Raw genomic sequence first — 26,165 nt, forward strand, 5'->3', positions numbered from 1 at the left:
AATATCTCATTTTTCAAACCTCCCCGGCCCACTTTTTCCACCCCGCCCCCACCCCCCCCCGCGTTGTTCTATAATGAACCTAAAGGTCAGAGAAGTTAACTGACTTCCCCAGGCCATCAGAGAAGACTGTGTGGTAAACAGCATCAAGAGCTGGACTGGGTGTCAGGAAGATCTGTGTTTTAATCCTATCCTAGAAACTGTGTTACCCTGGGCAAGTCATTTAACTTCTCTGACCTTTAGGTTCATTATGGGGATCAAATGTTTGTCAAGTGCTTTGAAAATCTCAATAAAAATGTGAGCTATTATTGTTATTGGGACAGGAATCAGCCCATTATTTGGTGTTATTCTTTCCTAAGCTGGGAGAATTCCTTTCAGCTACTCACCTGTGCTCAGGTGAGCTGTGGCTATAGGTACCACCTCTTTCTTCACATTAGCTGCCAAGACCTTTTTCCTCCCCTCCTCAGCACTGCTGCTGGCTTCCAACTTCTTGGCACGGTGTGCCTTGGCCTTGTCCTCTGCCTTGGCAAGGCCTGGGAGGGACAAGGATGTCACTATCAGACCCACTGTCATGTCTAGTACCCAGTCCCAAGTCCCTTTTGGATGCACCAAGATCTACAGTCATACCTCTAGGCCCTACCATAGGCTTCAGGGAGATACTAAGGGTTTCTCAGGAAAACACAGAGCCCCATAGATATCCCCTTCAGGGTGGTTCCCCAGGAATAGTCAGCAGATAGGGTAGCCAACCTTCCTGATTTCTCTACTACATTAACCCAAAGGACTTCCCCTTTGATATCTCTGGGGTCCTGAGTCTACTATTTTAACACTGAGCCTCAGGGACTTTCCCGGAATTCTAACCCAGGGGCCTCACACCCAAGGGACATTTTTACATTATATATGTGGATAAATATAAGCTAAGCTACAAGAACACCTGACACAAAATCTGACTTTACTAAGCAGCTATATTAAAGGAAAATGAGTCATATCACAAAAAAGGTTCTTTGGATCAAAGAATTAAAAGCTGAAAGAGACCATAAAAATCACTGAGTTCAACTTCCTCATTTGACAGATGAAGAATCTTCTCCCAGCATTCTGTTTTCCACCTCCCAACTTACCATACAGTGTTGAGTGTTACACTTATGTGTGCAAAACCAGATGATCCAGCAAGCTCCATGAGAGCATAAACTGTCTTAGCTCAATTTTGCATCTCCCTTAGAATGTAACACAAGGTTCTACTCATAGTAGGAGTTATTTTTTTTTTTTATTAAAGCAATTGGGGTTAAGTAACTTGCCCAAGGTTACACGGCCAGTTATTTTGTGTGGGTGTTACGTATCTGAGGCTGGAACTGATCCTGGGTCCTCCTGACTCTGGGGCCGGCGCTCTTACTCACTGCGCCACCTAGCTGCCCCTCATAGTAGGTGTTTTGAATTATGATTTATAAGGCTGAGTTACACACACACACACACACACACATACACACACACACACATGCATCCATAGGGTACAACTCATATCCATGACAGTAGAAATTAGACCATGTATTAATTAGAATTCATTTGTCCCCAGGAGATAAGTGGTCAAAAGAACAGAGGTTTTGAAAAGAATTACAAACTCTTAACAATCATATGGGGGTGGCTAGGTGGCGTCGTGAATAGAGTACCGGCCCTGGAGTCAGGAGGACCTGAGTTCAAATATGGCCTCAGACACTAGACACACTTACTAGCCGTGTGACTTTGGGCAAGTCACTTAACCCCAACTGCCCTCCAAAAAGCAAAAACAACCCCCAAACAAACAAAAAAACAAAAACTAATCATATGAATGACTGATACAAATAATTCATAAGAAATGCAAATTAAACTTCAGAGGTTTCACTTTATATTCATCACATTGGTAAAGATGATAAAAATACAATCATCATTGACAGAGGGGCTACAAAAAAAAGACAGACACACCAACATATTGTTGTTGGAGCTGTAATGGTCTGGTTTCCATTCTGAAAAATAATTTATCACTAAAATGTTCACATCTTTTAACCTAGTAATTCTGTCAAGCATAGGTTCCAAGGTCAAAGACAGAAAGATCCCACATACACTAAAATATGTATATAAAGCATTATGTCCCACATACACTAAAATATGTATATAAAGCATTATGTCCCTTCTCCCCTTCATAGTCAAATGCCAAGAAAAATGTCTCTATTCATTGCCTCTACCTCTCCTTTTCTCAATCATTTTACTTTTTAACTCTTTCCAACCTAATAGTCACCCTCTACCCTTTACTCTCACTCATCTGATATATTTACTCAGTTGCCAAGTTTTATCAATCTTATTTCCACATTAGCTCTTGTATATGGCCCCTTCTCTCTATTCACACTACAACCACATGAATCCAGATCCCACTCCTTCACATCTGGATCATTTGCAGTAGTCTTCAAAATGACTTCCCTGAATTCTACCTTCACACTTTTAAATTCACACAACTGCTAAAGTGATATTCCTAGAATATAAGTCTGACCATGTCATTCTTCCCCTCCCCATGCCCTAATGCTGTCAACAAACTTTGGTACTTTCCTATTACCTTAGGATAAAATACAAACTCCTCTAACACTTAAAGTCTTTCATAAGATATTTGTAGATCCTATATTTGAGTGCATGCCACCATGATTGGGGAGGAGGGGAGGGAGGGGGAAAAATCTGAAACTCAAGGGACTGTGGAATTGAATGTTGTAAACTAAAAATAAATAAACAAATTAATTAAAAAATAAAGTCTTTCATAATCTGGCTCTAGTCTCCCTTTCTAGGCTTATCACATATTACTCTGTTTCATACAATCTATATTTTAGAGAAACTAGCCTTGATGGTACCCTTCCATAATATTCCATGTCTCACCTCTCTGGTCCTTACATCATCCATGAATAGAATGCACTTTTTTTCTATCTCAGAGGATCCCTGGTTCCCTTTAAGATTCAAGTACCTCCTCCTATAAGAGGCCTAACCTGATCTTCACAGTTGCTAGTACCTTCCTACATTCCCCAGATGTTATTTTGTATATATTTTGTTGTGATGTGTCCATGTTATTTCCCCTAATAAAATGTAAGCTCCTTGAGGGCAAAGGCTTTATTGTTTTTGTCCTTTTTAGCTCTAGTGCTTAGCATATAGTAGGCACATAATAAATGCTTGCTGAATACATGAATGAATAGTAACATTTTTGTGATAGCAAAAAAAAAACACCAAAGTGGGTGCCTATTAATTGGAGAATAGCTAAACAAACTGTGGTATAATATAATAGAATATTATTGTACTATAAAGATCAACAGCAAAATATTTAGGGCAGCACTTTTTGTAGTACCAAAGTACAGGAAAACAATAGCTGCACATCAATTGAGCAATGGATAAGTAAACCTTGATACACAAATGTAATGAAATATTACTGTGTTGTAAGAAATTATGAATACAGAGAAACATTAAAAGTCTTATATGAACTGATACAAAGTAAAGTAAGCAGAACCAGGAAAACTATTCACATAATTACAGGAAAAATGTAAATGGAAAGATACAAAAAAAAAAAAACAACAAACAAGTCTGCATTGTACTGATTATAATGATCAAACCTGGCTCTAAAGAAGAAGTAAAATAATCTTCTTGGCAGAGATGAGGGATTATGGGTGCATAACATTGTATATGCTGTCATATTCAGTTTATGGTCCAATAGTTTTTTTTCTTTTTCTTTTCCAGTTTATTTAATTTTAGTTTTCAACATTCATTTCCACAAGATTTTGAGTTACAAATTTTCTCCCCGTCTTTCTACCCCCACCCCAAGATAGCAAGCCTACTGAATACCCCTTCCTCAAATCTGTTCTCTCTTATATCCTCCCCCATTCCCCCTTAACTTTCTAGAAGGGCAAGATGGATTTCTATATCCCAGTACCTGTATATCTTATTTCCCAGGTGCAAGTAAAAACAACTTTTTTTTTAACATTTGTTTTTAAAATTTTGATTTTCAGATTCTTTCCCTTCTTCTCTCCTCACTCACCCCCGCCGTGAAGACAAGCAACAGGTTGTACATGTGCAGCTACAAAATGTTTCCACAGTAGTTATACTGTGAAAGACTTTATTTCCCTCCATCCTATCTCACCCCCCACTTACTCTATTTTCTACTTTGACCCTGTCCCTTTTCAAGTGTGTGCTTCTAACTACCCTCTCCCCAAATCTGCCCTCCCTTATATCATCCCCCCCTCTTATCCCTTTCCCTGCTACTTTCCTTTAGTGTAAGATACCCAATTGAGTGAGTACGTTATTCCCTCCTTAAGGCAAATTCAGTGAGAGTAAGGTTGACCCATTCCCTTAACCTTCCTGCTCTTCCCCTGATCGTCCAATAGTTTTGGTGAATTACTTTTTTTCCTCTTGGAAGAATATATTTGGAAATGAAGGTGATGTAAAAATGAAGGATTTTTTAAAATGACAGATATGGGCAATTCAGAGAAACATGTAATATAGACAGAATGAAGAACCAGGGCCACAATATACACAATGATTACCCTAATGTAAATGAAAGAACACAAAGAAGGCAGTTGCATTCTAAATAACTGTAATGACAATTTCAGTTCTGGAGAACAGATAATCATCCCTCCTGTAGGGGTGCAAGACACTGAATACACTATCAGGCAAGGTCACAGCATATATTAGTGTTGCCTAATTGTTTTCTTTGTTGTAAGACAGGGTTCAATAGTAGAGAACGGGGGTAAAGAGCAAAGGGGGAAAGGAATATGTCTAAAAGCAAATGATATAAAAACAAAAGGCATTAATCAAACTCTATAAATTAGTTTGGTCATTTCTTTCCTTTTTTTTTTAAAGCAACTGGGGTTAAGTAACTTGCTCAAGGTTACACAGCCAGCTGTTTCTGGGTGGGTGCTAAGTGTCTGAGCCCGGATTCGATCCCAGGTCATCCCGACACTGGGGCCAGTGCTCTTACTTGCTGTGCTACCTGGCCGCCCCAGTTTGGTCATTTCTTAATCATAATAAAGCTGCCCATTTTTTATTTAGAGTGTTATTGGCAATTCTGGGATGGTCATTTGCAGTTTCAGGTCAGAACCTAAGTCTCATGACAGTTGAAAATCACTCATTCTGAAGACTCCTGGAAATTCAATTCAAGTATGTTGTTACTTGCTTCAGAATTAAAGAACCTAAGGCAGGGAGGAGCCCTCAGCTCAAACCAAAAAAACCCTTCTAGAATATCTCTGGAATTTATACAATCTCGAGTCTCACTGCCATTATCACCATTTAAACTTGGATTATGAGCACCTTGGATTATCAAAACTTCCTAAAAGGTCACTTCTATTCTCTTCCCCTCTATTTCATCTTTCATTCTGCTGTAAGACTAATTATACTTATATGTAAATCTCGTCATGTCATCTTTTTGCCCCAAAATCTTCAACTCCACCATTTTTCTTTTCTTTTTTTTTTTTTTTTGATGGAGAAGTTTGGTGCAGTAGAAAGAACACTGAATTTGAATTTGATGTCAGAAAACATGGGCTCACATTCTGACTCTACTGCTAACTGACCTTGGGCAAATTAATTCTCTGGGCCCCAGTTTCCTGAACTGTAAAATGAGAGGGTTGAACTAGATTAATTCTAAGATTCCACGTGGCTCTGAATCATTTTATGATCCTGCTGCATACTGAATAAATCACACTCCTTGGTCTGGCATTTAAGGCTGTCTGCAATCTGGCACCAGTCCACCTTCCCAGTTTTCTCTAATGTGATTTTGCCCTCTACATGTTACACTTCAGCCCAAACAGCCTACTCTCTATTGCCCAACCATATCCTGCAATCTCCTACCTCAATGCCTTGGCCTGAACTCTTCCCTATGTTTGCAATGTCCTTCCTTTGCCTTATAGCCTGATGAATTACAACCCAGCTTTTAATGGCCAACTCAAATGCCACCTCTCCTCCATGAAGCCTTCTTTGAATCTCCTGATCAGTAATGACCTTCCCCCTTGAATTTACTTCAGGGAATGGTTTGTTTTGTGTATTTCTAATATGCTTATCAATGTCAGATTTTGTATTATGGTCACCAGTGTTTGTGATATCCCCTTACTAGACTGTTAGTTCTGTGAATGTAGCCACTCATCCTACTTAAACTTTGCATCTCCCCAAAATTTAGGACAGTGTTTTGCCCTCAGTATGACCTTATGTTTGCTGAATCATTCATAAAAATCTAAATAGGTCCTTGAAGGTGTTAATTGTTCTCTTAGAGTATGAGGTTATACATATTTGGTATTTACAGACATATGAGAGTAACTGGGGACAGTATTATAGTAATGGATATATCTTACAAGTGTCATAATGGATCCAGAAAGGTATCATGCTCTTGGCATAACCTAAATCAGGAATTCTGGCACCTGAGTCAAAATCAGTCAAGCAGGAAATTCAGTGAGGTAAGGAAGGTGTAAGGTATGGCCACTCAGACAGACCCAGTACATGTGAAGTGAGGACTAGTGAAGACTAGAAGGACAGGATATTCAAAAGAGGAAGAAGTTAGAATGCTAAAGACTGTAAGCTAGGTTCTGAATTCAGAAGAAGGGATAACCCAATGGTTCATAAACGACAGCAAAAAGAATCTAAACAGGAATTCTGAGTTAGAAGAGACCTCAGGGGCCAACTTATCCAATTGTCTCATTTAACAGATAGGAAACTGAGGCCCAAAAAGTAAATGACTTGCCCAAGATCATATAGGTAAGAAGTGATGCAGTGGAAAAAGCACCTGATTTTGAGTCAGAGGATCCAGGTGCAAATTCTGCCTCTGACACCTGGGTGATCTCGGGCTTTAGTTTCCTCATCTATAAAATAAAGGAGTTGGGTTAGCTGGTCTTTACCATCCCTTTTAGCTCTAAATTTATAATTCTATGATCCCAAGAGACTGAGGTCAAACTGAAATCCAGTCTCAAGACTCAATTCCAACATTCTTTCCCTTATACCATGCTGCCTCTCTATTGACTGAACTTATTATCATTCTACAACCTTTCCCCCTAAGCCCTATGCTTCCCTTCTCTCCTCAGTTTTCTATTTCACTTTGTTGATACTGACTCAGACTTAGCCTCTCCCTCATTTTCCACCACTCTTACAATGGTATCACACATTGTCTTGGATAGTCAATTATGCAGCAATGGGAATTGCTAAGAGAGACTGTGTATGTTCTTTCCCTGGAGACCCAATAAAGCTAAGAGAGAAACCATTCTGAATGGGATTGTTTAAATTGGGTCCTACTTGGAGGTCAAGGGAATTAAGGAATTATAAAGGTCCTGTACTGCCAGGGACTCCACAATCTGTAATCAGGTATCCCTTCTGATCATTGCTGGGCCCACCATTAAGTATTTTCAATTTGGCAGAGGCTTACATTCTTGTTTGCAAAGCTTCCATGAGCCCAAGATCAATCTGAATGAAAATAAGTCATCAAAATAAGCTACATTTGAAGAGATTCATCACCAGGTGAGCCACAAAATGATGAATTTTGGGGACCACAATTCTCAAATGACCATCTTGGAAGTTGTGGAAATAGTTTAATGGGTGGGTTCTGGGAGTACTCTCATCAATGAAAACACAGATCCATGAAGTACTAAACTAAACTTCCTTGAAATCCAATCATCATTTCATCATCATTCATATTATTCACTGGAATAGATGTAATTCCCCATTCCTATTATTTCCAACTTTCCTCCTCCCAACAAACTCTTCCATCCAGCGACACTGGTCTCCTTGTTGTGCCTTGCACATATGACATTCTATCTCCTGACTCTAAGTAGTTTCATTGGCTCTCCTCCATGCCTGGAATGCTCTCTCTCCTCATCTCTGCCTCCTGGCTTCTCTGGCTTCCTTCAAGTCCCACCTTCTGCAAGAAGCCTTTCCCAGTCCTCCTTAATCTCAGAGCCTTCTCTCTAAGCCTACTCTTAATTCATCATATATATATATATATATATATATATATATATATATATATCTTGTTTTTACATAGTTGTTTGCATGTTATCTCTCCTCCATTAGACTATGAGCTCTTTTTGAACAAGGACTGTTTATTCTTTGCCTATCTTTGTATTCTCAGTGCTTAACATGTGCCAATAGATGCTTAATAAATGCTAGCTGACTGACCATCTTCTAAACCCTTAGTAATGGAAACAATATTGAGCATGTTGAAAAAGAAGGAAACATAGAGTTAGAACAAAGGAGACTCAGACCAACTCTATCTTTGAAGGAGAATGCATTCCTCTGTTATTAAGAGTGTTTTCTCATAGTTTGCATAAGAGATATAGTAAAGAATCATTTCTAGTCATGGCTCTATCACACTGAGCAGTTAGGACTAGCCCAGGGGTGGGGAACCTGTGGCCCTCTAGGTCCTCAAGTACGGTCCTTCCACTGAATCCAAACTTCATTTCTGGCTGCACTTGAGAATCCAGAGGGCCACATGTGGCCTTGAGGCCACAGGTTCCCTATGCTGGTAGTCACTTTTCTGTCAGGCTCCATTTCTTTCCTGGTAAGAATGAGATGAGAGTGGTGGCCAGGTAGCACAGTGAGTAAAGTGCCGGCCCCAGAGTTGGGAGGACCTGAGTTTGGTTCTGGCCTCAGACACTTAACCCCGTGTAACATTGGGCAAGTTACTTAACCCCAACTGCCCTCCAAAAGGCAAAAAAAAAAAAAAGAATGAGATGAGATGAGATCTTTATTTCAGACTCTTCAAAAAACATAGCTATCCTGTGTAATCTGCCTGTAAAATATTCCACTTTCATTCACTAAAAAAAAAAAACCCATTCATCGAATGTCCACTGTGTGTACGGCCCTGCTCCCTTATAATTCAGCAGGGAAATGACAGGCATGAAAATAACCAAAAGACAAGGAATTTGTGACAAGTGCCACACGAGGGTATCAATCTGGGATGGATTAAGGTGCTAGGGTCAGGACTAGACTAAGATGTCTTGAGTCTAAGACCAAAAGCCCAACTTGCTGTGGAGTATCAGACAAATTATGCCACCACTAACAGGCCTCAGCACCCTCATCTCTCAGATGACTAGATCATATCAGATCATGCCACAGGTCTATCTATAACAGTAGTTCTCAAAAGGTGTGCTAGGAATTGATCTTGTAATTAACTGCACATACATGCATGAGTCTCCCAACTCTTCCCATGGTCTTGCCACCTTTCATACTTGGTATATACTGACTGGGTGTTACCTGAGGGTATGGCACATTAAGCTCGAATTTATACTGAGCTTCACTAGCATAGCGGGGTTGACATCATGAAATCTAGTCTTCCCATCCATCCCCTCCTCCTCATCTAGGTGATTTTCCTCCTTACCCTAAACTCTTGTTGTCCCTTGCCCTCCTGCTATGACATAGGACCACCAAGCCCAGGTAACCCAAAGAGACTTCAAAAAAGCAGCCTTGGGAAAGAGGAGTAAAGGCCCTAGGACCCTGATGAGTGGCAGCCCTGGGCTGTAAGGGAATGGGCAGCAGGTGAGGTAGTGAGTTCTCTGAAGAGGGAAGGAAACATCTCCCCATGTTGCTGCCTAAACACAACCCCAGTGGCCCTGTGCTAGTTCTGGCTCTGCCTCCCAGCAACTCCACTGGGAAAAGATCCAAGAATTCTATTCCAAATTTGGAGAGAACTGGGATGTAGAAAGGGGAGATTAGCACTTCTTGAAATCATATCCATTTTTACTCAGATTCTAGGAGGATTTCCTGGGGTCTCCCATTTGCCTTGGGGTGAAGAGTTCACTTATTAAACTACTACCACTTATTAAACCTGTATTACATGTAAAGAATGGTGCTAGCTCTTGGGGAAGAGTCCTTACCTTTAAGACCAAAGGTCCCTGAGATCGATGGCTGCTCCCCAGTGAACTTCTTAGGCGTTTTTTGTTTCCTTCCTGACTCGAGGGAGAGAAAACAAGACGACCAAATCTGGTCAAATAACCATAGAGAAAAGGGTCAACCTCTAGTGCCACCCCGCATCTAACCATTCTAGGGCCCTCCCCCCACCCCAAGGACCATTCCTACCCTGTTATATCAATTCCAGAAAGAGTACAGAGGGGACTCCAGCTCCTCCACTCCCACTGCAAAGGTGGATGTGGAGATAGATGCAGGTATGGGGACTCTGAGGTGTTCCCCCTTGCTCATCTTGGGCTCTAATCTTACTGTGCTTGGAACGCTCAGGGTCCTCTTCTGGGGGTGATACTGGGCCTGTGGCCTCTTTGCTGCCTGTAGCCTTGGTAGCAGGTGAAGCAATGGCCTCTGCTGTAGTCATATGGAAGTCCTTACTCTCACATGTGTCTAGGGCACACTCTCCATTCTCTGGGTGCAGATCCCCTTCTTTCTCCAACTTTGCCTGTTTTGGATGGACGGGGCAGGTGTCCAAGCTCTCAGCAGCCCTAGAAGTCATATGCACAGTGACCTGGGGGAGTGGGACTGAAGCCTTAAAGCAGCTATCCCTCTTATCCATCCCAACTTGTAGCTAAGGTGTAGCCTCTCTCCCCATCCAAAGCAGGGCCCCCAACTCAGCTAAGAGGTTGGGAGAGATAGATACCAGACATTTCTCTCCAGAACCCATATGTACCTCTTCTTACCACCGCTCCTTCCCACAGTTCTTTGTACTTTGCTCTCCGACTTGTTCATCGGCAACACTTTGCTGGGTGATGCTGATTTGCTGATTGGAATAGGCTTGCTGACAAGGCCAGGTTTGCTGGGTGGGAAGGGCTTATTGATTTGGATGGGTTTGCTGGGTGGGAAGGGCTTGCTGGGCAGGATAGTTTTGCTTACTGGCACCGGCTTGCTAGGGAGGACGGATTTGCTGACTGGGACGAGCTTAGTGACTGAGACAGGCTTGGTGACTGGGACAGGCTTGGTGACTGGGACAGGTTTGGTGACTGGGACAGGCTTGGTGACTGGGACAAGTTTGCTAACTGAAGCCACCTTGGTGACTGGGACTGATTTGCTGACTGAGACAGGTTTGCTGACCTGGACAGGTTTGTTGACTGGGACAGGTTTGCTGACCGGGACAGGTTTGCTGACCGGGACAGGTTTGCTGACTGGGACCGGCTTGCTGAGTTGGACTAGCTTGCTAACTGGGACTGACTTGGTGACCGGGATAGTCTTAGTGACTGGAACCGGCTTGCTAACTGGAACCGGCTTAGTGATGGGAACTGGTTTGCTAACTGGTATTGGTTTGCTGACTGGGACAGGCTTAGTGACTGGGACTGGCTTGTTGGTCTGTACTGGCTTCCCAGGGGGTGCAGCTTTTGGCAGGGGGAAAGGCCTGCTGGCTGGGACAGGCTGGTCCATGTGATTCCACAGTCTGTGCTTCTCTAGCTGAGTCTTAGAGGTGAAGGCAGCTTCACAGTAGGGGCATGGGTATGTCAGCTTCTCAGAAATGGCACCCTGAAGAAGAAGCAGATAGAGTCACATGTGCCCAGGGACAATGGGACCATAGAAACAGTATAGGTCCTGTAAGGTGATGCTCCCACCGGGGAAAATGCAGCCCCCAGGTTCCTTATCCTCAAATTTCAAATAGCACAAGAAAGGTGGAGAAATACAAGGAAAGTCCCATTCTTTGACCTTTCCTTTCTGTTCCCAACTCCTAACCCCAGCTTCAAGTCACAGGCAAAAGAAAAAAGTGTTATGGCTTCTTTTTTTGTTCCCCCAGAAAATGAACAAAGCAATCAGACATGGGCAAAGAGGAACAACAAAAGCAGCTTGGGCTAAACTTGAAAAGGGTAGACAAAGAAAGCATGCAAGATAACTGATACCCCTCTGTTATCATTCACCAGTCCATTCACAGCAGACACATGGGTCACTTGTTACAGATGTGTTCAATATAATGTACACATAGCCAAACATGCAAATGCTATATACCATCCTGTCCATTTCCATGATACCAGAGGCAAAAATATCACCCTAACTACATTCATTTAGTCATTCAATGAATATTATTCAACTCCTAATGTGTACAGAGGCTTCTGTGAGGTACTGATAGAGACATGGAAATGAACAAAACATAATCCCTGCCCTCACTCTAGCAGAAGAGCTAAGACATGGACACATAACTAAAAGACAAGGTAAAATGTCAATGTGTTACAAGAGAGTGATACAGGGATTGAAAGGAGGAAGAGATCAAGTCTGGCTAGGGGGATTCAGAAAGACTTCCTAGAGGGGGTGGTCTTGAAGGGTAAGTAGGAATCAGACAGATGCTGGCAGTCATAGAGAAACACTGTGAGCAAAAGGCATGGGGATAAGAAAATAGGAGCCTTGACTTCTTATGTAAAGATTGGAAAGGATAAGAAAGAAAGAGGGAAGATATTTGGTTGTGGAGAGAGGAGGATATCTAAGAAACATCAACAAACTTCTCTTCCAAAGGACTTTAAGATTCCTAAGGGGCTGGAGGCAGGGAAAGAGAAAAAGACACTGCATCTAAGTGGGACAGGCTAATAGCTTGCAAAGACAACATGGCCAGAAATCTCCATAGGCACAATAACTTGGACCAAGGTGCAGAAATGACTCAAAAATACTGATATCTTAAGCTGGAAATACTCATTCTGGTAGCTAAACATGGAAGGAGTAAGAGAGGAAATAGGGCCCCCCCTTCTGGATTCTTGAGGAAGATCAGCAAAAGCAATCCCAGAAGCCAGGTATGGGGACAGGGGAGAAACAACTGTAGGGATTCTGAAGGAGGATGAACAAAAGCAATCCCAGAACTGAAGTGTGGGGATGGGGAGGAAAGAGAATGAGGAGCAATACTGAGATAACCCATAAACAGAGCCTACTAAACACAGGGGTTGTCCCTTGCGGTGAAATCATATACTACTGAAAATTATGTCCTCTAGGCCTGGTCATTACACACAGATTTCTGTTCTTTTAAAAGATGCTTACTTGGGGTGGGCCAGGTGGTGCAGTGAGTAAGAGCGCCGGCCCTGGTGTTGGGAGACCCAGGATTGGTTCTGGCCTCAGATACTTAACACCCACACAAAATAACTGGCCGTGTAACCTTGAGCAAGTTACTTAACCCCAATTGCTTAAAAATAAATAAATGAAAATAAAAGATGCTCATACAGAAACATTCATGAAGAAACACAGAAATATTCTGAAATATGCCAGCATCCAGAACAGATATATTTTGATTTGTGCAACATGCCACCCCCCCACTCCCTGCCAAAAAACCCACCCAGAACCATTCAGAAATCTTTAATACATACATATGTATGTGTATACACTGCCATAGGTGTAATGCTTTATAAATTTAGACTTGAAGTTTTAAGCCCAAAGGCCTTAAAGTCTCCCTCCTCAACTCCTCTTCCCTCATTTCCACTAGTTTCTCTTCTTTACTCTTCCCAAATCCTAAACAACATTTGCATTGAGAAGACTTATAATATACCTTTTAGCAGGCCCCACTATCAGCCAATAGCCTTACCCCCTGGCAGCGCTGATAATGGTACTTGAGTCCATAAATACTTGGGAATTCCAGCCAGCACCCTGAGTTTGGACACTTCACCCGAGAGTGGGCTTTGAACTCATCCTTCCATTGGTTCATCAAGGAGAGCTGAGGTAGAAAAGAGATGACATATCCAAGAGTTTATATTGTGTCTTATCTAAACTTTGCCCCAAGCACAGAGCATGGATCTGCAAACACAAGCATTTAATCAATGTCTACTGAATGAAATTGAGTCCAGGTGAGCTTCCACTCTCCCATTTGATAACAAAGACATCAGTTATCTCACATACTTTTCTTCCCTCTTCAAATTTACCCCGAATCAGCCCTTTTCCTTCCTCTTTATCCACATATCTGATTTCTTTACTTATTCTTAGGGGGAACAAGAGAGAACTAAACCATACTTGCCCTACTTCCCTTTCAGGAAACAATAATCACAGGACAGACCCTCAACAAGGATAGGATTCACTAGCCATCCCCAACCCCCAGTCCTCTTCCTTGTACCAAATAAGCCCTCAGCAGGGAGGAGGCCATTTTAGCTACATAGCTCTGCCACAGCCCCTTGCCTTAGTGCCCTAAGGACCTTAATTGACTAAAACTTCAAAGTCCATTTTTTTTTCTTTTTGGAGGGGGGAAGGTAGGGCAATTGGGGTTAAGTGATTTGCCCAAGGTCACACGGCTAGCGTTAAGTGTCTGAGGCTGAATTTGAATTTAGGTCCTCCTGACTTCAGGTCCAGCACTCTATTCACTGTGCCACCTAGCTGCCCCAAAAGTCCATTTTCTTTAAAAAGATTTTGTTCAGTCATTTTTCAGTTGTGTCTGACTATTCATCACCCTAGCTGAAGTTTTCTTAGCAAAGAGAATGAAGTGGCTAACCATTTCCTTCTCCAGTTCATTTTATAAATAAGGGAACTGAGGCAAATAGGGTTAAGTGACTTGCCCAGGGTCATACAGTTAGAAAGTGTCTAAGAACAGATTTGAACTTAACAAAAGTGAGTATTACTGACTCCAGGCACCATACTCTACCCACTGTGCCACCTAGCTGGTTCTTTAAAGAGATAACTTAAAAATCAGAGGTAGGCAGAAGGGTACAGTGGGAAAAGCACTGCCTCTGGAGCCAAAAGTAGTTAGATTCAAATCCTGCCTCTGATGCTTACTACCTCTCCTTACTTACTCCTGTGACCTTGGGTAAGTCACTTCACTTTCCTGGGCCTTAGTTAATTCATTTGTAAAATGAAGGAGTTATAGTAGATGGCTTTTAAGGCTCCATCCAACTCTAGATCTATGATCCTAATAGCTAGCAGTGATAAAGCACTTGAACATCTGCACAGTACTTCACAAATATTATCTCATTTTATCCTTACAACAATCCTGGGAGGCAGGTGCTATTATCCCTATTTTACAGATGAGGAAACTGAGTCAGACAACTGATAAGAATAAGTGACTTGTCTAAGGTCTTATGGTTAGTAAGCACCTGAGGCCAGATTGGAATTCCTAACTCCAAGTTTAGGGCTCTATCCACTGCACCATCTATTTTTTTCTTAAGGGACACAGACAGCCTCCATTGTTGGAGGATAGAGGGAGGCAGAGGTGTTTTCACTCTCTCTGTAAAGAACCTTAGATTGGCAGCATCCTGGACAGTGGAGGGTCAGACACAAGATTAGATAAGGATTGCAAGGGATTCAGGGAGCCAGAGCAGTGGTAACAGTTTTATGTCAGAAGGGTAAGGGAAGGAAAGAAAAGAGAGAGGGTTCCAGGTTGCATAGAAGCTCACAGGAATGTCTCTCAGTGCCTGGTTCTCGACCTTTGGCCGTCCTTTCTTCCTGCCCTCCATCTTGTCACTGGTAGAATTTCCTGTGAACAAAGCAGAGGCAAGTATTGTTGAACTTGGGAAGGGAGGAGATGCTCTCTGCCCTCCCTCCATCCCCCCCCCCGAAAAAAAAACAAGAAGTTTCTGCTCAAAACTGAAACAGGGCAATTATGTCCCTAGAAGGGCAGGTTTTATTCTCTTAACAATTCCTATGCAATTCTCTCATAATGAAACTAATGCCTATTTGGATCTAAGGTTATCTCTTCATCTATGATATATGTATCTTAGATATAGCTATTTATGTTTTCTCCTCCATAAGAATGTAAGCTTCTTGAGGGCAGGGACTGTTTTTGCCCTTTTTGTATCCCTAGCACTTAGCATAGTGAGTGACACATAAGTGCTTAATAAATGCCAGTTGAAATATTGAAGGGGATATGGAAAAACAGGTATATTAATACAGTATGGATGGAGCTGTAAATTGGTCCACACATTCTGGAAAGCAATTTAGAACTGTGAGCCCCCAAAGTCACTAAATTGGGCATACCCTCTTTGACTCAGCAATACTACTACACACCAAAGAGATCAAAGAAAGAGAAAAAAGAGCCATATAAACAAAAACATTTCTAGCAGTTCTCTTTGTAGCAGCAAAGAACTGGAAGCTAAGGAAGTGCCCACCAAGTAGGAATGTATGAACAAACTATGCTATGTGAATGAAATATAATACTATTATGCCATAATAAATGATGAATCATAAGCTATTCCCCAATAGATAAGTGGTCAAATGATATGAACAAAGTTCTCAAAAGCAGAATTTCAAACTATTAACAACCAAGTAAAAGAATGCTCTGATCACTAAGAATAAAAGAAATGTAAATTAAAAAAAACCCTAAGTTTTACCTCACATTCAACAAATTGTCAAAGATGAAAAAAATATGGCAATAGCCAGTGTTGGAGGCTGTGGGAAAACAGACAGACTACTGCGTTGTTGTTGGGCCCGTGAATTAGTGTGACCATTTTGCAAATCAATTTGAATTACAGAAATTAATTCTACTAAAAGGCTTATAACCCAAGGAAGTCTTTGACAAGAATTAAAATCCTCATAAAAATCAAAATATTTACATCAGCATCAACTGGGGAATAGCTAAACAAATTGTGGTACAGAGAGTAACACTGTGCTTAACAAGGGACATGATAAATACAGAGAAGCATAGAAAGACTTACATGAACTGATGCAGAGTGAAGTGGGCAGAGGCAAGAAAACAATATACACAATGACTACAGCAACATAAATGGAAAGAACAATAACTGCCAAACAATCAAAAGTGAATGCTGCAAAATTACAAAGAATAGTATGACCCCAAAGATGAGATGAGAAGATACTCCTCCCAGATACTTCTTTGAAGAGGTAGGACAGGTGCGGAACATTTTGGACTTTGTCAATATATTAATGTTTTGCTGATTTTTTTCCCTTTCTTCCTCTTTTTCTTAAAAAAACAACCTTGCTATATGGAATGGCTCTAAAGATATTGCATGAAATTGTAATGAAATAAAAACAAAATATTAATAAAATATATTTTAATAAAAGAAATAATTGAAGGTACAAAAACAGTGAAATTTTGGGAGACTCATATAAGCTGATAAAGTAAAGCAAGCAGAACCAGGAGAATAATTTATACAATAATAATATTGTAAAAGCAAATAATTTTGAAACACTTGAGACCTATGATCAACAAAACAACCAACAATTATTCCAGGGGATGGATAATGAAGCATGCTGCCCTCCTCTTGACAGAGAGGTGATGGACTCAGTATGCAGAATGAGACATTTTTTGGATATGGCCAATACAGGAATTTGTTTTACTTGACTACACATATTTGTTATAATAGTTTTTTTCTTTTTTCTTAATATGGAAGAGGATTAGGAAGGAGAAAAAAATAGATTTTTGTCAACTGTATAGCACCAAATTTAAAAAAAATGCTTTTTGGTATATTTGAAGTAGGGAGAACAGCCAGGACAGATCCACATCATCCCATGGTCAACCTAGTTAATAAGATTTCTCAATTATCCATGCTCCTGAGAGAGAACAGGTCATAGGTATTTTATATGTGTGTGTATGTGGTGTATACACACACACATATGTATATGATAGCTTTATATATATTGTATTTGGGTCCAAAAAAGTTGTTTTGTCTTTTTTTTTTTTTGGCTTATTTTCACTTCTCACTAGATTTTACTTATTCTCTGATCTCACTCACAGACCACAATCTGAATGGGTCAGTCTCAAAAGTCAGAATTTGCCAATAGACAGTACAAAGAGGTAAATCTATACACCAATTGCCTGAATATTAAATAAAACCTCTTTGAGTCAGACTCCCAGGTCTTGAGTGGAGGTTCCAGGACACTGAAGAAGCCTAGCCTGGCTTCAGCAAACCCCAGTCCTAACTCTTTCTGAGGAATGGGTACAGAAGTCTGTCAATGATCAAAGCATTCTTACCAAGTTTAGGAGGCTCATGGGGGGCAGGGAGCTGGCTTTCTATCCTCTCTCCATCCTTCCCCAAACCACCCTTACTTGGTCCTGCAAGCCTTCGGCTTCCTCCGTATGGGTCACCCATCTCTGCAAGCCAAGTACAGATGGGTAAGAAAATGCACCAAGCCTACAAGGAAAGATGCAGGGGGTGGGGCAGGGGACGACAGGAGAATAGGGAATAGGAACACTGGTGGGTGGGGGAGGACAGGGCTGGGGAGATCTTAAGTACCAGGGAGAAGAAATGGGAGGGAGTAAGTTCAGCAGAATTTACTAGTAGTCACTCTACCTTAAACAAACTTTGTATATATTGTACAAATGTAGCTTTTAAATACTTTATCAAGTCACCATTTGATTTATAAGTCTGTCTTGCCATAGGATTTCTTTGATTAAGGAATTCTTTTACACACAGGCTTATATATGTTATGTAAAGCAAGGCTCACATGCTGCACCCCACCACCTCCACCTCCCCCCAAATTAGCTTTATTTCTAAGCATGACCAAGAATTCTTTATTTTCTATTTATAACAAATGGTTCTAAAGAAAAAGTTTTCCCTTGGGACTCCCCAGTCACATTTGGGGTGGAAGCAATGGCAAGATGCACCTCTGAGTCTGTATCTTACACCCTCCCACCTCCAACCCATCAATTCCAATCTTAATAACTAGAAGTGTCTATTGACAATATGGGCAAATACTGGGGCAAAGGAAATCACCTGCTGAATTTCCCACTCTGGAGTGGAACAAGAGGAGGAGAACCCAGTGGAAGACTCTTGACATGAATGGTGACAACTAATGTTCAGGTGATCCTTTTTTATCTGTTCATCTGGATGAAGAAGTGGGGAACCTTTGGCTTTGAGATTACATGTGGCCCTCTTAAGTCATCAACTTGACTGAATCCAAACTTCACTGAACAAATCCCCTTAATAAAAGGATTTGTTCTGTAAAGTTTGGACTCAGTCAAAAGGCCTAACCCAAGAGCCTAGAGGGCCACATGTGGACTCAAGGACACAGGTCCCCCACCCCTGAAGAATAAAGCCAGGCATTCTCCAAAATGCTGAGTCCTCAAGAATGCCCTCCAGGTTTCATCACCTACTTTAGGGCTCAGGCCAATGGTTAATGCTGAAACAAACTTCCTAAGCAGGCATAAAGCCAGGGTGAGGAGGCCATGAGAAAAGCCTTCTCTCCCCAGGCAAATTAAGAAACCTTGATAAGGGGCTCTATGGAAAATACTCTCTCAGCCCTAAGCAACAGGAATAGGAGACAAGAAAGAAACATACTACATATGCCATTCCAAAGACTTCCATTTGCCAGGATCCCCATGGAAACCCTTCTATAAGCTGATCAGTCTAAATTTCCCCTATATATTCCTTCCTGCCTCAGATGCTGAGGTAAGACTCTTCTCACAGAATCCCAAATGTTGCAAAGATCTCAAAAACCATCTAGTGCTGCCCATACCTGAATAAGAATTCCTTCCACACTATGCCCAAATCAGGAACCATTCACTTCCCAAGGCAGTCTATTCTGTTTTTGGACAGCTATAATTTTTTAGGAAGTAATCTCTTGTAACAAACCTAAACTTACCTCTTTGAAACTTCCAGACATTGTTCCTAGTTCTGTCCTACTGGGCTAGGTGTTTTGTGTCTCCCCATTAAAAATTAAAATCATACAGAACTGGAGAAAGAAAGATGATCAAGGGATTTTATTGTCTGGTCATGGAGCAGAGTCAAAACAAGTTGGGGTTTAAGGACCAAATATGTAATTGTCAGATCTAGGAAGGCAGGAGAAACCAAAGGCAAAGGCAAGAATTGAGGTCTCCTATAAACTGGCTCACGGAAGCATCAAAAAATGTGCTCAATAAATATGCAACTAGAATGTAAGTGTATACAGTTTTCTAAGCATTGTGCTGGGAACTGGGGATAAAAAGACAAAAATAAAATGGCCTTTAACCTCAAGGGCTTATATTCATCAGGTAAGAAGGGTACACATCTAAGTATATACAAAAGAAACACAGGTACTTGACAGGGGAAGGGAGAAGAAAGGCATTAATAGCAAGGGGGATAAGGAAAGACTTCATATAGGAGGTGGTATCTGAACTGGACTTTAAAGAAAACCAGGGATTCTAAGATTTGGAGGGGGGAGAAAGTGAATTCCAGGCACAAAAGTCAACCAGGGCACAGGGGTGGGAGATGAAGATCATGTATGAGGAAAAGTAAGAGATCACTCTGACAGAGAATACAGGAAGGGAAGTAATACATAAAAAAGCTAAATAGGCAGGACGGGGTTAGATTGTTTTTTCTCTCTTCCTCTCTCACAAAAATACTATTTATTCATTTATTAAAAAATATTTATAAAGTGCCTACCATGGCACTATGGTTGGTGCTGAGGATGGGGACTGGATCTGTGATTTCATTCATATAGAATGAAACACACACACACACACACACACACACACACACGAGTTCTAGGTAAGGAAGCTCCTAACCATGCAGATTAACACTTTAAACTTGGAGATGTACCCAGGGCACTGAGCAGTTAAGTGCCCTGTCCAGGGTCACATATCCAGTATTTGTCACAGATAGGATTTAAATCATCTTCCTGGCTTTTAGGCTAACTCTAGCCACTATGACATGCTGTCAGCTGTTGAGAATTAAAAAAAGAGTCACTGCCCTCAAGGAGCTTATATTCTATTAGGGGAAACAACATAAATATAGGTAAATATATGACAGTTCTCACTTGACATAAATGGATGATTCCACAGACTTCTACAGAAAACAAATTTGCCTGAAGATATGGGGAAGGAGGCAAGAAGGAAGCAGGCACATGGTGAAAGGTCACATGGGGGGCCAGAGAGACGGAGAATCAAGAGCAGAAGAAGGAATAGAGGTGAGAGTCTGGCCTGAATGAAAGACAGAACAGAGTAATAAGGAGCCTGACACATGGAGGGGAGGGAAGGTCCCTCATCAGACCAGGGCAAAGTTCTTTTCTTTTCTACCACACTGGAGGTTTCAAGCATCCTGCTGGTTCACCAGTCTCTCCACACATCCTTTCTTCTACTTGCACTTGGAGGGTTTTTGTTTTGTTTTAGGATTTCTGGTGGTTTTTAGGGGTGTTTTTTGGCAGGGGGGAGTGGGAGGCTACTGAGCACCAGGAGAACAGACAGACAGACAACCAAGTAATTTCAGGGGAGAGGGAAGCCACTAACAACTGAGAAACTCCAGAAAGCCCTCAGATAGGAGGTGGTACTCACGAGCAGCAAAAAAGGGAATCAAGGATTCAATGAGGCAGGACTGAGAAAGCAATGCATTCCATGCCTATGGATAGGAGATCAAATGTTAAATGTGAGGAACAGCAAGAAAGAGAGTTTGGCTGGACCACAGAGTGCCTAAAGGGAGGTGATACAGGACTAGCCTAGAAAGGTAGATGGGAGTCATGTGAAGGGTTTTTAAACGCCAAACAAAAGAGTCTGTATTACTCAGAAAGGCCCTGTGGCCAATTGGTGAGTTCATACACCAGGGTTTGAAATACCCTGAGAGGGCATCCTTCTTCTCCTCTTGTCTTGGGGAGGTATTTCATGCACTTTAAACTGAAGAAGAATATTCCGAGACTACAGATAACTGCTTCTTGGACAAGTTCCTCCCTCTCCTTTATCTACTATCTGGCTCTTTTCTTGCTCCCTAGAAACATTTCCAGATAGATAGATATAGATAGACTGATAGATATACACACACACATATATATACATTTCTATATCTAGATATCTTCTCTTCACCCTACCATCCCCTCAAGCTATCTTTTTATATCCTTTCCTTTCACAGTCAAACTCCTGGGAGAAAAAAGCTGTCTAAATTACCTCCATTTTTTCACTGTTTACTCACAATTTTCAACCCCTGACAATACAGTTTCTGATGCCAACACTTGGCTGAAACTTTTCTCTTCAATGTCACCAATGGTCTCTTTATTGTTAAACCTAATGGAATCTTCTCAGTTTTCCTCCTCCTTGACCTCTCTTCAACATTCAACACTGCTGGCCAACCCTTCCTCCTATATACACTCTTCCCCCTCAATTTTCAGGACACTGCTTTCTCCTATTTATTTTCCTCCCTATCTGGACGCTGCTATGTAGTTTCTTTGGCAAAATCCACACGTCTCATCTCCTTTGCAGGGATGCATCCCAAGGCTCTAAACAGGGCCTTCTTTTCTTTTGTGTATACTCCTTCTCTTAGTGAACTCATCAGTTCCCATGGGTTTAATTATCATCTCTATGTAGATGACTTCCAAATGTACACATTCAGCTGTCATCTTTCCTTAAGCTCTAGTTTCATATCTCCAATTGCCTGCTGGACATAAGCATCCCAAAATCCAAATGTTGAAAAAAGAACTCATTTTCTTTCCCCTTAAACCCACCTTTCTTCCTAAGATATTTCTGTCAAAGATGTTTCTATTCACCCAGGTTTGGAACCTCAGAGTCATCTCAATTTTTAATTCCCTCTCACTCTCCATCCCTATTCCATTGACAGTCCCTTTGAATACATTTTGAACACCATATTTTTTCTTCCCACTCACACAGCCACTACCCTATTTCAGGCCCTCTTCACCTCTGGTCTAGATTACTTCACAACCTTCCTTATTGGTCCCCCCCTTGAATGAAGCCTCTCCCTGATCCAGTCTACCCTGTTAACAGCTGCCAAATTGATATTCTAAAGCCAACTTTTTGGTCTCTGTCTCTTTATTCTCTTAAAAATTATTGAGGGGTGGCTAGGTGGCACAGTGAATAGAGCACTGGCAGTGGAGTCAGGAGGACCTGAGTTCAAATTTGGCCTTGGGCAAGTCACTTAACCCCAAATGCTCTCCAAAAAGCAAAAAAAAATAATTATTGAGGATCCTTCCCCACTAAAGGGCTTTTATATGTTATGTCTATTGATATCCACCCTATTAGAAATTTTAAAATCTTAGTATTTTTATGAAAATAGTTTTGACCCCAAAGATCTCCCCCTACAAAGGGTCTTGGAGATCCTTAAGGGGCTGTTCAAAGCACTGGTCTGATCACATCACCCCTCTGCTGAAGAAGCTTCAGTTGCTCTCAGCTGCCTTTAAAATAAAATACACACTTATATGTTTAGCAGGTATTTAAAGCCCTTCACAATTTGGTTCTTACCAATCTTCCCTGGCTGATCACGTATGATTCTTCATTGCACCTTCTTTGTTCCAGCCAACCTGACCTATCTGATGTTCTCCATATATGACATACTATCTCCTGCCTCTTAGAAGACTCCCCAGCCTAACAATGTTCTCCCTCTTTGTTCATCCTTGGTATCCCGAGGTTCTTGGCATTTCCTCTTTCCTTCAGTTATTACTGTGCCCCAAAGTGATCTGTATTGATTCATGTATATGTTAAATATACATAGAGTGTAGACTTCTTAAGGGCAAGAGATGATTGTTTTTGTCATTCTATTGCCCTGTACCCAGCAACATATTTGGCAAACAGCAGGCATTTAATAAATGTTGAGCTGAAACTAATCTAAACACTGAATGCTGAATCAGTTATTATTTGATACTAAGCACCTAAACTTCTGAGTACATGTCTCTCTCCCTAACCCTGGGAAGCAACTTTCCTTTCAACTGGGCCAGATTTACTCAATTCTCCCAAAACATTATGGGATAGGCATGTCAGGAGTTCTTAACTTTTTTTCTGCATCATGGAAGCCTAGAAAAGTCTATGGACTCCACAGAATAAATTTTTTTTGCTTTTTTTTTTTTTTTGGCAGGGGGCAAGGTAGGGCAATTGGGGTTAAGTGACTTGCCCAAGGTCACACAGCTAGTTAAGTGTCAAGTATCTGAGGCTGAATTTGAACTCAGGTCCTCTTGACTCCACTGCCAGTGCTCTATTCACTGCGCCCCACATAGAATGGTATTTTTAAGCATCAAATTAAATACATTGAATTACAAAGGAAACCAATTCTACTGAAACAGTTATCAATATATGTGCATATATAAACAAAATCTTAAATTAATTATTTATTTAAATGAATAGACCCCAGGATAAGGGTCTCTTTCAACTCTGACATCTATAATTTTATCCAATTTATCCCTGGCCTCTCTTTTCTCAAATTTATCTACTTTGGCAGTCTAATTTTCATTCAGAAAAACACTTCTCACCATACATTCCTCAAAGCTATTAGACCTGTTCCCTTCTCCCAGCTCAGCCTCTTTCCTCCCTCCCCCAAAGGACCCAGCCCAAGTAAGAATATAACAAAGGAATAAAGAAACAAAGTAATTACCAGGACAAACCCAGGAAAAGCTTTTGTCTTTGGAGGACCAACCTTTCACTCTGCAAATTTACAGGTACAGACAGTACTACAGGAAGATTGGAGTACCAGGTTAGTTATTACACTTATTCATTTACAAATCACCTTGTTCAAGGCCCAAATTTTTATAGAGTCTCTATTCTCTCTAAATGACTTCTCAGAGGGTAGGGACAAATTTACTGGGTTTCCCTGTCCCCCGCTGACATCTCTGAAGATTACTACTTCAAGTCAGTTTACTACTGAATTACCTTCTAGAAAGAGGTTCAGGCCAAAGCCAGGTATGGTTGATTATAATTTTTACTGCAAACTTCAAACACAGAAGTTTAAATGGAAATGTGTGTGTTTGTGTGTGCTGAGAGGGAGATGACCCCATCTGGTCAAAAGGCCAAGCTTCAGATCTGTATATATGTACTCCTTGCCCTGTCAAAGGGACAGCAAAGGAACAGAAATCTAAGGAAAATTGCCATTGGTGGGTTAATTCAATAATCCCTCCCTTTTTTTTCTTCTCTATTTCTCACACCCCACCCCACCCCCATATGATACCAATATGAATCAACTCAGAAGGCACAGAAAGTGCACTGGATTTGAAGACATCTGTATTCAAATCCTGCCTCTGACACATACTACCCAATGACCACTAAGTAAAACGCTCAAGGTCTGTTTCTTTAACTGTAAAATGGGAATAACTGGAGTAACTAACCTACTTCACAGGGTGAGGATAAAATGAGATTAATATACATAAAGTACTCTGCAAAACATAAAACTATATAAATATAAACTATCATTATCATAAACTGAATAGGAGCTCTGCTTTGGATTGTCCTAGGAAGGCCAACGATTTGAGAGCTCAGGATTAGGGAAGACCAAAGGATTCCTGATTAAACACAGGAAGACTGAAGGACTCACACAGTAACATCATAGGGATTGGAGAGATTTTTTACATTCACCCACTTCATTAGGGAAGAGAAAGACCTCTGCTCCTTTGCATCTCTCCTCCAAAAGCACATTTCCCAAGGAACCGGGAAAAGAGGGCCATTTGCACCCAAAGAAAAAAAAAATCCCGTCAAAAGTCACAACAAATATATCCTCTTAATAAAAAAAAAAAATTCACAACCCAGGAAACTCAGAAAACCAAACAAAGGCAGAGCAACACAGAACACCATTTCATGGAAACAAACCAAGAGCAGGAAGTTTTACTTCAGTCCTAGGGTGACAGAAAAGAAATGGCTCAAGAAAGCATGAATGGGGGTGATAAAAGAAGACAGCCGGCCACGGATGGATTGTGAAGAATCTGGAGACACCTACATCTGAGGGGGCAGAGCTAGGAGAAGAAGGGGAGGATTTGGAGGGGCTGCTGGTACTTTTTGTGGGCAAATGACGCTCTTTTCCCGGTTCCTTGGGGTGAGGGGGGGAGGGGGAGATGGGCCGTAGGGAATAGGCAAAGTTGGGGCTGGGGGTGGGGTAAGAAGGAGAGGCAGGACGGGGGTAGTGTGTTGGGAAGCGACTGGCCAACTCCAGCAAAGAGGGTCAATGTCTTCAGACATCTATGGCCGTCACAACCCCAAGGAAAGTACCTGCAGGACCTCCAGATCCTCCCCTTCTTCTCCTATCTAGCCTTGGTCAGATTTCAATTTTCTAACCGAGAGCACAGCGGCCTCCCAACCCCAACCCTGCTGGGGGCCACAGTGAACAGGTCCCACACCCACCTGTCACCTGCCTGACCCTCCCCCTCCACCCAGTGAGTGGCCCTGCTAGTACTGGGGGAGAAGCGGCCAGGAAGGTGGAGAAAGTAGGGGTGCACGGGGGGGCCGGATCGTCTTCGCCAATAAGCCCCCCACCCATGCCCCGCTCCCCTCACCCCGCCCCGGCTCGGCCTGTCCCGTCTAGTCCTGTCCTGTCCCGCGCGGGCGGGCGGCGAGCCGGAAGGGGCCGGATTACAAGGAGGCCGGGCCGGGCAGACCGGGCCGAGCCGGAGGGGGAGGGGGGACAGCTCCAAACTCGGGGAGGGGGGGGGGGCGCAAAGCAAGCCGAAGGCAGCGAAGCAAAATGGCGACTTTTTCTGTA

General features: G+C 41.8%; 2 protein-coding genes across 8 annotated transcripts in view; one reads left to right on the plus strand and one right to left on the minus strand.

Annotated features, from left to right (window-relative positions):
* Positions 1 to 26,165, plus strand: part of PRPF6 (pre-mRNA processing factor 6) — a 324,132-nt gene that overhangs the window by 181,262 nt on the left and 116,705 nt on the right. The window lies entirely within an intron of this gene.
* ZNF512B (zinc finger protein 512B) overlaps positions 1 to 26,165 on the minus strand; it is a 32,329-nt gene that overhangs the window by 5,785 nt on the left and 379 nt on the right. Inside the window, exons 1-9 of one of the 7 annotated variants that reach the window (XM_069072648.1) lie at positions 18,796 to 19,173; positions 18,510 to 18,666; positions 17,768 to 17,887; positions 15,237 to 15,316; positions 13,445 to 13,573; positions 10,598 to 11,418; positions 10,180 to 10,412; positions 9,840 to 9,911; positions 384 to 530 (exon numbers count right to left, since the gene is read on the minus strand). In XM_069072648.1, coding sequence (XP_068928749.1) covers positions 384 to 530; positions 9,840 to 9,911; positions 10,180 to 10,412; positions 10,598 to 11,418; positions 13,445 to 13,573; positions 15,237 to 15,316; positions 17,768 to 17,887; positions 18,510 to 18,573 — 1,666 coding nt within the window. In that variant the 5' untranslated portion in view covers positions 18,574 to 18,666; positions 18,796 to 19,173. The other 6 variants (XM_069072650.1, XM_069072646.1, XM_069072652.1 and 3 more) reach the window with 6 other exon arrangements.

The sequence above is a fragment of the Petaurus breviceps genome, unplaced genomic scaffold (genome assembly GCF_028583685.1).
Source record: "Petaurus breviceps papuanus isolate PSGF00001 unplaced genomic scaffold, PetGlider_PUasm1.0 90847, whole genome shotgun sequence".
Classification (NCBI taxonomy): Eukaryota; Metazoa; Chordata; class Mammalia; order Diprotodontia; family Petauridae; genus Petaurus; species Petaurus breviceps.